Consider the following 14,776-nt stretch of genomic DNA (forward strand, 5'->3'; position numbering starts at 1 on the left):
CTCTTTTTCCTTTTTTTTTAATTTCTTTTACTAATTTAATACTTTTATTATTAAAATATTTTTATTAATATTATTTTATTATAAAAAGGATATACTACTTATAAAATAATATAACTAGTATTTTATTATAAAAATAACTTTATTTAATATATTTATAATAATAAAATAAATTTTTAATTATATAATAAATAACTAATTTATAAAAATAATATAAATAAAGTATATTTATTTTAAATTTATTAATTAAAATAAATAATATAAGTAATAATTACTTATAGGCTTTATAAAAAATAAGCTTTAAGATTTTTATATTTATAATAATATAATTAAAGAAAAAAAAATAAATAAACCTATAAGGCTTAAGCTATATTTATAATACTATTATATACTTAGCTTTAAAGATAAAATTAATAAAAAAGGGGTATTATATTATAGCTTAACCTAAGATAAAGTATATTAGGAAAGTAATATAAAAGAATACTTTACTTAAAGAATTAATTAATATAAAAGTAATAAGTTTATTATAAACTACCTTAAATAAATTACTTATAAAATAGTAATCTTATACTTAGGCTTATAATTTTAAAAATAAGTTATTAAAAATAATTAAATATATAAACTTTAATTTTTTATACTTTTTAAATAACTTAAATAAATAATTATTAATAAAGTATTAGAATTAAATATAAACTAAATTTTTATTATATTTTACTTACTTTATAATTATATTTACTTAAAGCTATTTCTTATTCTTTTTGCTAATATAAATTAATTAACCTTAGTTTATTACTTTAGGAATTTACCTTATATTATTTAAGTATTAGGTTAGGATATTATAGCTTATTTTAAATAATTATTTAAAAGGCCTAGTTAAAGAAGCTAAAAAATAAATATAATAAATCTTTAGTAATTATAATAAATATATTTTTAAATTAAAAAAAGTATTAAAAAACATTAATAAAAATAAAATAATTAAAAGTATTTTAATTATAATATATTAAAAAAGAAAATATTTAAACTATATTATAAAATTTTAAAATATTACTATATATTCTAAATAAAATAAGTTAACTTTTATTAAATAATTCTATAGTAGCCTTAAATAAAAAGTTAAAGAGAAAGTATATAATATTAATTAATTAACTTATACTTTAATTTCATTTATAAATATTTATATTTAAGCTAATAATTTACTATATAAATTTAAAAATAATACTACTTAATAATATTAGTAAAATAATGACTAAGTTAATTAAAGTAAGAAATAATATAAGGAAATTACTAAAGATAATAATAGTAAACTTAGAAGAATAAATCTAAATATTTTATAATATAAGAAAGAATTTAAGTATTATAATTATAGTAAAATAAGCTATATAGCTTAAAATTACTAAATATTTCTTTTCCATAAAAATAAAATTTTAAAACTAAAAAAAGAAATCTATACTTTAAATAAATCCCTTAATGTATTATAATAAAAAAATAATAGCTACCTTTAATATAAGGAAGAATTAAAAGAAATAGATAAAATAAAGGAAGAAATAACCCTGCTTAAAACTATACTTAATTTAGTTAAAAACCCTATAATTAATAATACTATTTAATAAAACTATAAGTTATTATTTTTTACTAATTTCATTAGGAGTAAATCTAAAGAAATTAATAAACTTATTAAATTCTAATACTAAGTTAATATTTATAACCTTAAATAAAATATTAAACCCTTTATTTACTAAAAACTTTATAATAGGCTTATATAATAGTAACTATATAATAATAAATAATAAATTATTATAAGTCTAAACGTAGATAAAATATAAAATTAATTTATATTTCTTTTAAATTATAATTTTATATTATAATATTATATATAAGTCTATTATTATAAATTATATTAAAATAATTCAATTACTATTATTATAATAGTTTTTATTAAAGTTTCTTATATTATTAATATTTATTATTATTAAGTTTATTAAAGTAATATTTATAAAAGTTTATAATATTTTTTTTATAAATATAGTTTTTTTTTATATTTTAAAGTTAAATTTACTTTAATATAAGTATAATTAAAAGAATTAATATTTTTCCTTATTTTTTTAATATTTTAAATAATTACTATTATAGTATTGAAAGGGCTTTATGTAAAGTATTAAAATACTTTTAATTTATACTACCTTACTTTATAATTTAAGTATTATAAGTATTATAGCTTATAGTATTTATTAAGGTTAGATTTAGTATAATCTTAATTATATATATTATTTTATTATATTTAATAATATTAATTATAAAGTTTAATATTTTAGTATTTTTTATATAATAATTTATTATATTATTATATAATAGCTTAAGTATATTAGTTTATAAATAAATATTTATATATAAATTATATTTTCTTTTATTAAAAGAATTATTTTTAGGTTATAATAAGGTAGTAAAGCTTTATATTAATATATTTTACTAATTTATTATTACTTAGTATTTATTATTAAGTAATTTTATACTACTTAAGTATTTATTAAAATTTACTTAAGTTATATATTTTTATATTTTTAAAATTATAATTAAAGGGTTTTTATTTATAAAGGTAGTTTAGTCCCTAGGGTTTATATAATTTATAATAGTTATATAGTTTTAAAACATTAAAGTTAATATAACTTTTATTTTTTTTATTTTAGTATATTTTTTTTATAAGTAGAAAAAAGTATTTTTATATTTTTTTTCTCTTTTATAAGTAAAATATTAAAGTCTTTAATTTATCTTTATTTTTCTTTATATTTTTTTTAAATTATATTAGTATTTACTACAGTAGTAATTACTATAAGTATATTATTAATAACTTAATTAACTTTTTTAAAAGTTATAGTATTAATTATAATTTATTTTAGCTATTTTTTCTTAAGTACCTTAGGGTATTAATTTAATTTATATATATATATATATATATAGTAATTAGTTTAACTAAGTAAATTATAGAGTATAGTTTTAATAATATTTATTTAGATTTTATTAAATGTTTTACTTTTATTAATGGATTTTTTAAATTATTAAGTTTTTTATATTTTCCTTAATAGTTCTTTTTTTACAATTTATTTTATTATAGTAGTTATATTTACTTATAAATCTTTAAATATTAATAATATTTAAATTTATAAGTTTTAGTTTTTTATTATTTAAAAAAGCTTCTTTTTTAATTAGTATAATATTATAAATTATATTTAAGTATAAAATTTCTAATTCTTTTATACTTTTTTTTTAATTTTGTTTTTAATTATAATTATTAATATTAATTATAGCTTATATATAGTTAATAAAGTTAATTATTTTTTATTAATTTCATATAGTTTATCCTTAACTAAGGGTTTAAAGCTTTTATAATATATTTCTTTTTTACTATTTTTAATTTAATTAACCTTAGTAAAAAGTTATATAAATATTATTATATACTTAAATAAAGGTTTTTTTTACTTAATTAATTAAAGGTTTTATTTTACTTTTTATTTTTATTTAAAGTTTTAAATAATTTCTTTAGTTAATTATAAAAGTCTTAGTATATTTTAAAAATGTTTTTAATTTTATTCTTTTATTTATTTAAATTATTTTACTTAAAGTTTTTTATAATAAATTATAATTATTTATTAACTACTTTAGTAAAGTAAATAATTATAAAAATATTTTTATTTTTTTATTTTTTTAAAGTATTTAAAAAGTATTTAAAGTAGATATTAAGTTTTATAAAGTACTTTTTTTATTTTCTTAGGTTTTTTATTATAACCTTTAGGATATTTAAGTTAAATAACTTTACTTTATTTTTTTTTTTGATTTTAAATATAGTAATTTTAGCTTTAAGGGTTATGATTTTTACTTATTATTATTTAGTAAAAAGCTATAGCTAAGGCTAAAGTTAAAGGTTTTTATTAATTATTTTAACTTTAAGTACTTTTTCAAGTTTAATATTATTATTTTTATAACTTAAGGTAATACTTTTTTAATTTATTTTAATATTTAATATATAAAATTTAATTATTTAATATTTTTATAATATATTACCTAAGGTCTAAGGTAACTATTTAAATAAAAATTATAAATATATAATAAACTAAGCTTTTATAATATTAATATAAAAAAAGTTTCTAAAAAATAAACCTTATATTAGGTTTATATTAATAAATAAACTAAGCTAAATTAATTAGTAATTAATAAAAATGAAAAACTATATTTATATAATTAATAAATAATACTTTTATAAATATAATTAAGTATTATTTTATATTTATAATTAGCTATTTAAATTATTTTAAATAAGTATAAAAAAAGTAAGTTATATATTTAGTTATATTAATAAAGTTATTTATAATTATATTAACTAAGGATAACTTAAGTTATATATACTTTTATTAACTAAATATAATTTTAATTTTATTAATTAAGTTAGTTAAGGTTAAGCTAAGGACTACTTAACCTAAAGGTTTATTATTACAGCTATAAGTATTAGGCTATAATAAATATAAAATATTTTACTTAGGTACTAGCCTTAAACTATACTTTTTTTACTTTTTTTACTTTTTTTACTTTTTTATTTAATTTTAAATAATAAATTACTACTTAATATATTTATTATAAAGTAAAATTAAATACTTTTATTATAATCTAATCTACTATAATAGTTAAATCCCTTATAAATAGCTAGTTTTATTATAATAATTACCATAATTATAATTATTAACTTAATCTTTACTTTATTAACGCTATAGTATAATAAAATATAATATTATAATTGTAGAAAGCTAGTAGCCTAAGGTTTAATTCTAGCTTATTACGTAGTTATAAGCTAAATTATATTAAACCTCCGCTGCTAATAAGGCCTGTGGAAAAACATTATAGGGAATATTATAGTACCCTTAGGGGTTAAAACAGCTGTTTAAGACTACTAGAAGATAGCTTAGTTTACTATCTTAGTAAGGTCTTAAGGATAAAACTACTAGAAGAAGAGTATTATATTATAATCTAGTCTATTGTAATAGCTAGATCCTTTATAAATACTTAGTTTTATTACAGTAATTACTATAATTATAATTATTAACTTAATATTTTACTTTATTAGTACTATAGTATAATAGAATATATTAACTTTATAATAAAATTTTTAATTTTAAATATAAAAAAAATACTAATAGAAATTTTCCTCTAAGGTAATATAATTATAGTTTTACTTCTTATAGTAAATATATAATTTTATAATAAAAATAAAATTCTTTAGTATAATATTAATAAAGCTTTTATACTTTTTTTTCTTTTACTTAAAAACAAATTTATTATTATACTTATATTTATAATTATCTATAATAAAAAAATAAAAAATAAAAGAAAAAAAAAAGGATTATAATACTTATTAATAAAATAAAAATAAATACTTATATATTACCTTAATTAAGTCTTAAGGGTAAAATTAATAAAAGAAGGAGAATTATATTATAACCTAAATCTTAAGGTTATAATAATAGGCTAATAGGTTAACTTAAACTAAATTAACTATAAACTAATAAATTAATTAAGATTAATAGTACTTTTTAATAGAAAAGTTAGGAAAGCTAGCTTTTTAAATAATTTATTATAGGAAAGCTAAAAAAGCTAGCTTTTTAATTTAATTTAGAATATATAATTAAATATATAAATTTACTTTATATTATTTATTAAAATACTTAGATAATTAGTTATTATTAATATAATAGTATTTAAATTAAATATTTAAATACTTTATTTTATAGTTAGTAATAAAATTGCCCGTTTACTAACTTAATTACTTTGCTAACATAAACCATAGAACTACTCTAAGGTTTATCCCTTGGAAACAACTGACCTATAGTATCTATAGGACCTAGTTTATTACAGTAAGCTTAAGTAAGCCTTATATTATACATTTATTTTATAACGTTTATTTAGAATAGTTTAAATAACTAATTGTAAATATAAAATAATACTTAATTATACTTATAAAGTATTATTTATTAATTATATAAATACCTTATTTATTATTCCTTATTAATTACCTCCTAGTCTGGCTTAGTTTATTTACTAATATAAACTTAGTATAAGGTTTATCCTTTAGGAATCCCTTCTATACTAACCTATAGGAGCTTAGCTTATTACATTAGGACATTATATTTAGTATTTACTATATAGCCATAATGTGACGAACCGGGTCCTATAGGTACTATAGGTTAGCTGTTTCCAAGGGACAAACCTTAGAGTGGTTCTATGGTTTATGTTGGCGGAGCAATCAGGTCAGTAACGGGCAATCTTATCACCAGCTAGTAATACAAATAAGGGTAGATGTCTGAGTTCCAATTTGATTATATTGTAAACGCTGTATTAATAACTGGCTATCTAAGTGTTCTAATAAGTAACATAAAGTAAACTTATATACCTAGTTGGCTGGGTTGGATCATTGACAAGTGTTGATGATCCTGTTGTAGATTATCTTAGAGTTCTAATAATCCGTCCTTAGATTAATAGATTATTAAATAATCTAATAATCTGTTCCTAATTGATTAGTTGGTCCAACGTTTATCCAAGACCGGCTACCCTATAGGCCCATTGTCGTAACTATAAGAGTTAGGTTGTAATATAATGTCCCCCTCCTATTGGTCTTATCCTTAAGACCTTGCTATAAGTAGCGCGTCCCCACATACTCGTAGGTAGGTACTCCTTATCTTATTTTCATCACTTTATTCAACTAACTTACTTAACTATAACAGATCGCGTTACCAAGAGTTTTTATCTAAAAACGCAAAAGCAGAAGAGTCTTTTTAAATCTGTTTTAAGGGGTACTGAAAAAATAAATAAGCGCTGCTCCTTCTATATCTTGAAAAAGTTTAATAAGTACCTGCTATCTTCAGACGATTCTTCGTAATATTTGAATTACGTACAACTAAATAAATCATACTATAACGTAAAAGGTCTAACTACTAATTAATTAAATCAGGTGTCTGCTTAATACTTCTGATTAAAAAATAAGCTTAAATCTGCTGAGGATGCTTTAGCCGAAATAGCTGTAAAAGTTTCTTAATTATAAAAACAAAAGAAGATTTAGTATAAGCGAATGCGTTGTACTGTTGCGCAGGGTATTATAGATCTAGAGGAATTAGATAGGGTTAAGCGTAAGGAGGCGGAGGCCGCTTGTTAAGCTGTAATATTATTACTTAATCTAACTAATTCTGTAACTGCAGATTCCGTAGTTGACGCTGTTAATTAGGACGCTTTTAACCCTTCTTTGCTAAACCTAGACTTCAGTGGAAGTCATTTATAAGGTCTTTTAAGTATTTAAAGTCCTTAATAGTTTACTATAATTTTTCTATTTTATTATAGCCTTTCTATTTTACTAAGTATTTAGTTTATTAAGTGTCTTCGTTAAATCTTATTATTTTAAGTTTCTTAACCTCGTATTTAAGTTCTTTGCCTTAAATAATAATTTTGTCCTGTATAACTTCGCCTATTTCTTTATCTACTAATGCTTTTTCTAATAGCGAAATATAAAAATTCGGATATATAGTTCTTCCTTATTTCCCTAGGGTAAGTAGAAGATCTATTTTGTAATTAATAGGTCTGATTTTCTTTGTAACTTTGTAAAGTCTAAGTTTCTTAAAATTAAGTTTGTCGCTTAGCCTGTTTGTCTTAATGTTAGGTTATTTATTATTTCGCAAATATTAGAGTAGGTAGACTATATCTCCCTCCTTAAAGGTTAGTCCTTTAATCCTTCTTATATCTGCGAATTTAACCATTCATTATCTAACGAATTTAAATTATACTTGCAATTCTTAATGCAGTTCCTTAAGTTTATTAGCTATAATAATAGCTTTGCTGGCGTTTTCTTCTTTAATAGGTGGTTGGTGTAGATCTGGTTTAAACCTGTAGTTTACGTAAAACGGTAAGTAGTTCGTAGATTCTACTAGCGTGCTGTTGTAGGATGCTTAGGCAGTTGGTAAGTATTCTACCTAATTGTCTTAATTGAAGTTAACGTAGTATTGTAAGTATGTTTTAATAATTTAGTTAATTTATTCTGTTTGTTTATCCGTCTATAGGTAGTAAGCTGTACTGGCTTTGTATTTTAGTCTAATTCGTGCTATAAGTAATTACTAAAATTTTAACATAAACGTTAATCTTTTATCGGAGATGATCTCGTTTAGTAGTCTATGGTTTGCATAAATGTATTGGAAAAAGACATAAGCTAATTCTTCTGCAGAGCTTTTCTCTTTTACTAAGATAAAGTAAGCTATTTTCGAAAGTCGGTTGACTACTACAAAGATACTATTTTAAGTATTATTAGTTATAGGTTCTCTTAAAGGTGGAAGCTTCATAATATAGTCAAACGTTATTAATTCCTAATTTCTAACTAAAACCAGTAAAGGTTACAGTTTTCCATAAGGAAGATAGCGTAATACCTTAGCTCGTCCGCATATTATATATTCTAACACAACCTTCTGTACCTATTTCTTAATACCTTTAAATTTAAAGTATCGTGCGATTTATTATGTAGTTTTCCTAATTCCACGATGTCCGTTAAGCTTATGTACGTAAACTAATTTCACTACTTTGCTTCGCAAGTCTTCTAGTACCCAGATAAGTCTATCTAATATTAGGTATCTAGTATCTATAGAAACACCTTCTAGGTATTATTTATTCTCCTAGTTCTTAACGTATTCCTTTATATCGTTAATAATTGGATCGTCTATCTTGATTTAGTACAAGGTGTTGATTAATTAAATCACTAGGTTGCTATACTGATTTTTTTTTAGTATTTATGCTTTTACTTCCGGGATTTCTTAGAAGTAGTCTAGACGTCTGCTGAGTATATTAGCGCATCCGTTGTTTAAACTACTGTAGTATTTAATTAAGAGCTTAAACTTGGAGAGTCGCTTATAATACTTAACTTATCTGTAAGATAGTTCTTATGTTATTATAAAGTAGGTGATGTTCCGGTGATCTATAAGGATTGTCACTGGAAATCGACTTCCTTTACAGTAGTATCTCTAATGCTGCTTGCTAAGTGCTTGGTATATGGCTATGAACTCTTTGTTGTAGATGGGGTATCTGAGTTCTAGTTTATTTAGTTTCTCTGAGAAGTAGGCAATAGGCCTGAGCTTCTTCTTAGGTGTGTCGTCCGGTTGGCTAAGTACTCCTCCGATTGTATAATCCGAGGCGTCGGTTTCGATTATAATAGGTTTATTTAGGTTAAACATCATAAGTACTGGTGCACTTATAAGAGCTTATTTAAGGTGTTTAAAGGCGGTTAGAGTGTTTTGTGTTAATTTAAATTTAACGTTTTTCTTTATTAAGTTTGTAAGTAGCGTAGCGATTTTTAAGAAGTCTTTAATAAAGCGTTGATAATAATTAGCAAGTCCTAAGAAGCTTTATACTTATTTAACGTTTTTAAGCAGCTTCCAGTTGTTAATTGCTTTAAGTTTCTTAGGGTTTATTTAAACTTTGCCTAGGGTAATAATATATCCTAGGAATATAACCTTCTGTATATAGAAGTTATATTTCTTAGGTTCCACTAGGAGTTTATTATCTTAGAGTATTTATAATACCTTCTTAACGTATTCCTTATGTTCTTCTAAGTTCTTAGAATAAATAAGGATGTCGTTAAGGTATATAATAACAAAATAATCTACGTAGTCTTATAGTACGTAGTTGATTATTTTCTAGAATGTCGCAGGGGCGTTAGTTAATCTAAACTACATAACATTACATTTGTATAATCTATATCTGGTTCTAAAGGCGGTTTTCCATTCGTCGCCTTTCTTTATACAAATAAGGTTATAGGCTCCCTTAAGGTCTAATAAAGTAAAGACCTTAGCTCCTGTAAGCCAATCTCTGATTTCCGAAATCAGTGGTAATAGCGTAATATCTTTCTTAGTTATTGCGTTTAATTATTGGTAATCTATAATAAGTCGAAGTTTACTGTTTTTCTTAGGCATAAATATAACTGGGGCTCCTGCTGAGGATTTAGAAGGTTAGATATAACCTTTCTTTAGCTGGTCTTTAATCTATTTATTGAGTATTTTAAGTTTAGTAGTACTTAGGTTATAGATTTTGTTAAACGTTGGGACTTTGTTGTCTATAAGCTTAATCTTATAATCCCATTGGCTGTGTTTTAGTAGTCTAGTGTTTAGTTCTTCGTTAAAGACTGGTATATACTGGAGGTCTGTTGGTACGTTCTTTAAACGTTCTAGTATCTGTTGGTCTCGGTAGTATAATTCCTTAACCTTTTGTATGATCGAGTTTAGAAATCTAAGCTGTTTCTTTTTAGGTTTTTTAATATATTTGATTATTCTTGGGAACTTCTTTAGTTCCTTAAATCGTACTTGTTTTGTGGCTTTTCTCTTTTCCGTGTATTTTTATATTTCTTTATTTAATATAGGGGTTACTGATCCTATCGTCGGGGATGTCGTAGTATCCTATTGATCCTCCTGATCTAGTTATAGTGTATCTCTGAAATTAATTGGTTTAGGGCGAGTTCGTTATTTTGCCTGGCCTCTGATTTAATTAATGTTAAGGTTACGCAACTTAAGCTAATTGTATCCTAAGAGTATATTATATCCTGTAATATTTATAATATTGAAATTAAATATATCTTTAATTTTACTAAACTGGATCTTAAGGAGATTAGTCTTGCGGTTAATAGTTCCGTTATTGTAGGTAAATTATTGTTTCTCGATGTTCGCAAGGGTGTATAGTTTCTCCTTCTTACGATTGTCCAACTGTAGGCGGTTAACTAGTTAAGGCGTAATATAGCTTATTGTAGCTCCGGAGTCTATGTAGACTGTAATTGGATATCCTTCTAAGGTACCTGGTACTTGGAATTTTTATAGTTTCTTTCCTCCTGTAAGGGTGTTCAGGTTGTAGTAGGTTGTATCGTTGGCGCCGTCGTAATAATTATTACCATAAGGGTTAATATTAATGTTGTCTAGGTCTAAGGTAATCTATCCTGGTTCTTTATTTTAAATATTATAGCGTTTGCATTAGGTGCAGTCGGGCTTGGGTATGTGTCTGGTGGTAAGCTTATGGTATTTTCAAAGGTTATTCCAGTTAATTCCTTATAATTTATTATTATCGCTATACTTTATAAGGTTAAATCCTTATTGTTCTAGTTTATAGGTAACGTATGTAAGGGCTCGGCGTTAGTACTGGTGTTTTTTGCAATAATCTTTATTGCAGAGCGTAAATTCCCTTTGTCTGCATTCGGCGGCTCCGTAATCCTTATACTATTCGTTAAGCTTAGTTATAATATGTTATTTACATAGGAGTAGTTTGCAGTTAATAATGTTAGCTTCGTTATATTAGTCTATAAGCCAGATGTCGTCGATGAAGTAGATGGCTGATTTTAGTAACTTAGCCACCGGGTATTTATTTACATTAGTCTTAATATATTATTAAAACCGATTTCCGGGTAATTAGATCTAGTCGTAGGCGGTACTTAGATTAATCTATTTAATCTATCCCCATCGTTTAAGGAGTCTTTGTTAGTCCTTAAGTTCTTTTTGTTATACGATTTCATTATAGCGTTTATTTTCTTTAATAATACCTTAGATTCTATATTAATCTTTGTATTATTCCTAGTCCGCTATAGTCTTTTTACAGGGGTAGTAGATGCTTTTAGGTTCCACTAACCTGTATTAGTTGCATATATATTTCTTAAGGTTGTTAATTTCTTCCTAAGTTATCCCTTCGCAAAGGTTATATTACATTAAGGACGCTGTATCTCGTTCTACTATCCTATTCTTTTCTAGGTGCATTTAGGTAACCTCTTTAAGTATATTTAAGGCTTATATACACCCTTTAGGGTACCATCCTAATCCTTATTTATTGCTGCAATAGGTCTAACAGTTATTATTATAGTACGCTAAAAAGTATAGGATGTTATAGTTTTCCGAAGGTCGTATAGTATTAATAGCTTGGTTTTCCTTAGGCTCTAGGACAGGCGTAAATTTCTTATTACCGTCTTTTTTTAAAGCTTGGTAGTATTTCTTTATATATCCTTTCTTCCCGTAATTATAGTATTTAACGTTCTTTCGTTATACCTTAATAATGCTAAGGTCCATGGGTCCTGGCTTTCCATCGTTATATATCGCAAGATCCTTTTTCTTTCCCTGGTTGGCGTTATTACTAAAGTAAAGATACTTTAGGACTATCTTCTGGGGATTTCCCTCTCTCTTGCGTTCCTAGCGTTACTAAAATTGTCGTTTATTAATATAAGTAGCTTTTTCTGTAAGTTTATTAAGGGTATTAGGTTTTTTATCTCTGGAGAGTTTATCCTTAATATCTAAGTTAAGTCCCTGGTAGTAGAGCATACGTTATGCTTTATTATTTAAGTTAGTCCTGGCAGCTAGATGTATAAAAGCGGCAGTATACTTCGTACAGGGTCTTTTTTACTTAATTTAAAGGAGCGCATCTTCGGCTTCTTAGGACTTATTAGTTTTTCTATATAGTTTCTTAAGTTATTTTTTAAACGTAGTATAACTGTTAAATAAGTCGATTGTATATTATTTCTTAGGTATTTTAATTTATTTAAAGTCCCTAAGGTATAGTTTAAACCAGTCCTTAGCGGTTTTGGCTAAACAGGTTCCTGTAGTTTGAATTTTTATAACGTTGTTAGCCATAGTGGTTAAAAAGTAACTAAAGTAGTTTCTTATATCCGTAAAAAATTTCTGGATTTACTTAGGATCTCCTTTGAATTTATTTAGCAGTAGTAGTTTAATAATTTCTCCGGGTTCCCGTTAGCGTGCCGCAGGGGCTGGGTTTACCGCGGGGTTTACTATTGGTCGTCCTTAAAAGGTCGCTATAGTAGCCGCTTATGTATTAATTATTTAATGTATTTATTCTACGAGTTCTTTGAGTGCTGTAAAACGCTGATTAGCTTTGTCTAAGTTGGCAGGTGGTTGCGGAGCTATTTCGACGTCTTTAGTAGTTTCTTCGAAATTATCCTAGATTTCGATATTACCGTTGTAACTACTTTAAGCTTCGCTTTTGTAATTTATATTGTTGTTTAGAACTCTAAAGCTTATAGGCTGCTGAGTTTTTGGTGTTTTATTGCCCGTAGGTCTAAGGTAACCATCTAAACAAAAGTTATTAATATATAACGAACCGGGTCCTATAGGTACTATAGGTTAACTGTTTCCAAGGGATAAACCTTAGAGTAGTTCTATGGTTTATGTTAGCGGAGCGATTAGGTCGGTAATGGGCAATCTTATCACCAGCTAGTAATATAAATAAGGGTAAATATCTAAGTTCTAATCTGATTGTATTATAAACGCTGTATTAATAACTGGCTATCTAAGTGTTCTAATGAGTGACATAAAGTAAACTTATATACCTAGTTAGCTAGGTTGGATTATTGACAAGTGTTAATAATCCTGTCGTGGATTATCTCAGAGTTCTGATGATCCGTCCTTGGATCGATGGATCATTAAATAATCCAATGATCCGTTCTTAATTAGTTAGTCGGTCCGACGTTTATCCGAGACCGGCTACCCTGTAGGCCCATTGTCGCAACCATAAGAGTCGGGTCGTGACACATAAACTATTCCCTACTCTTAAGCTATATAAATTTACCTCCCTATAACTCAGTTTATAGTATTATACGCAATTATAAATATATTTATTTATAATACTTTTTAAATAATAATTAATCAATTTTAGTTAGTAAGCGCTTCTGCATCCTTGCGCATACCAAGAAGTACCCAGCTTCGACTGTAATTTTCAAATTCCTTTGCTTTGTCTCCTGTTTTATCATCCATTAATGCCTGGACAGGGTGTATCTCAGGTACATTCATTCCCTTAGCTACACTCGGACGATTGAGAAGCCTGGCATACCACCCTGAAACGGCAGGAAACTCATCCAAGTCCACGCCTGCCCACCCTGAGGCTGCAACCATGCTCCAGTAAACAATATCAACAATTGTAAACTTGGAGAGAACATAGCCGCTCGTGCTGGAGCTTAATTGTGTATCCAAAACCTTGTAAAGACGACGCGTCTCGTTGGTGTACCGGTCTATAGCGTACGGGATCTTCTCCATCACATGACGGTTGAAATGTGTCATTTGACCCTGCATAGGGCCAAGTCCGCCAATCTGATGAAATAACTAATCCAGTTAGTATCTCAAAGTTCTGTGATAGGTATAGTAGTGTATCGCCCGAGATGAATTCGGGAATTATTTACCCAGTTGAAGAGCTCATAGTTCTCTTTGGTATTTGGAGAATACCACAGCTTAAAGTCAGGGTCATATTGCTCGACAAGATATTTCAGAATGCTACCAGATTCCCATATATGGATCTCTTCACCATTCAGTGTGTCGGTAATGGCCGGAATTCGTCCGTTCGGATTGATACGTAGATACCATGGCTCCTTTTGGGTTCGCTGGACGAAATCATGTTTGAAAACCTCGTATGGCAAACCCAGCTCTTCCAATGCGATAGAGATTTTAATGCCATTAGGAGTCTGTGTGGTGTAAAGCTTGATTGGCTTGACGGGGAGTCGCGATAGTTGGGAGGCCATTTTGCAGGTTGATTAGTTTGAGATAATGTGCAATCTTTGTGGATGAATAGAAGTCTGGATAATGGAGTCCTAGGAAAGGACAGCTACTAACTTATATATGAAAAGTCAATAGGAGATTTAGATTGTTTCTAAGGCAACTTAACCAATTATCAATATAACAGTATTACGTACCATTTGTCATCTGACGTTTGTCACTATTATTCATTAGTAATAACAATA

The 14,776-nt window shown here is 25.4% G+C and overlaps 1 protein-coding gene across 1 annotated transcript; it reads right to left on the reverse strand.

Annotated features, from left to right (window-relative positions):
- Window positions 1-13,697: 13,697 nt before the first annotated feature.
- M431DRAFT_102342 (hypothetical protein) lies at window positions 13,698-14,557 on the reverse strand (the record flags this gene model as incomplete). The annotated part of the gene is made up of 2 exons (XM_024911426.1): window positions 13,698-14,144; window positions 14,222-14,557. 2 exons carry the CDS (start codon window positions 14,555-14,557, stop codon window positions 13,698-13,700), a joined length of 783 nt encoding a protein of 260 aa, XP_024767066.1.
- Between the last annotated feature and the right edge of the window lie 219 nt (window positions 14,558-14,776).

The sequence above is a fragment of the Trichoderma harzianum genome (genome assembly GCF_003025095.1).
Source record: "Trichoderma harzianum CBS 226.95 unplaced genomic scaffold M431scaffold_58, whole genome shotgun sequence".
In the NCBI taxonomy this organism is placed as follows: domain Eukaryota; kingdom Fungi; phylum Ascomycota; class Sordariomycetes; order Hypocreales; family Hypocreaceae; genus Trichoderma; species Trichoderma harzianum.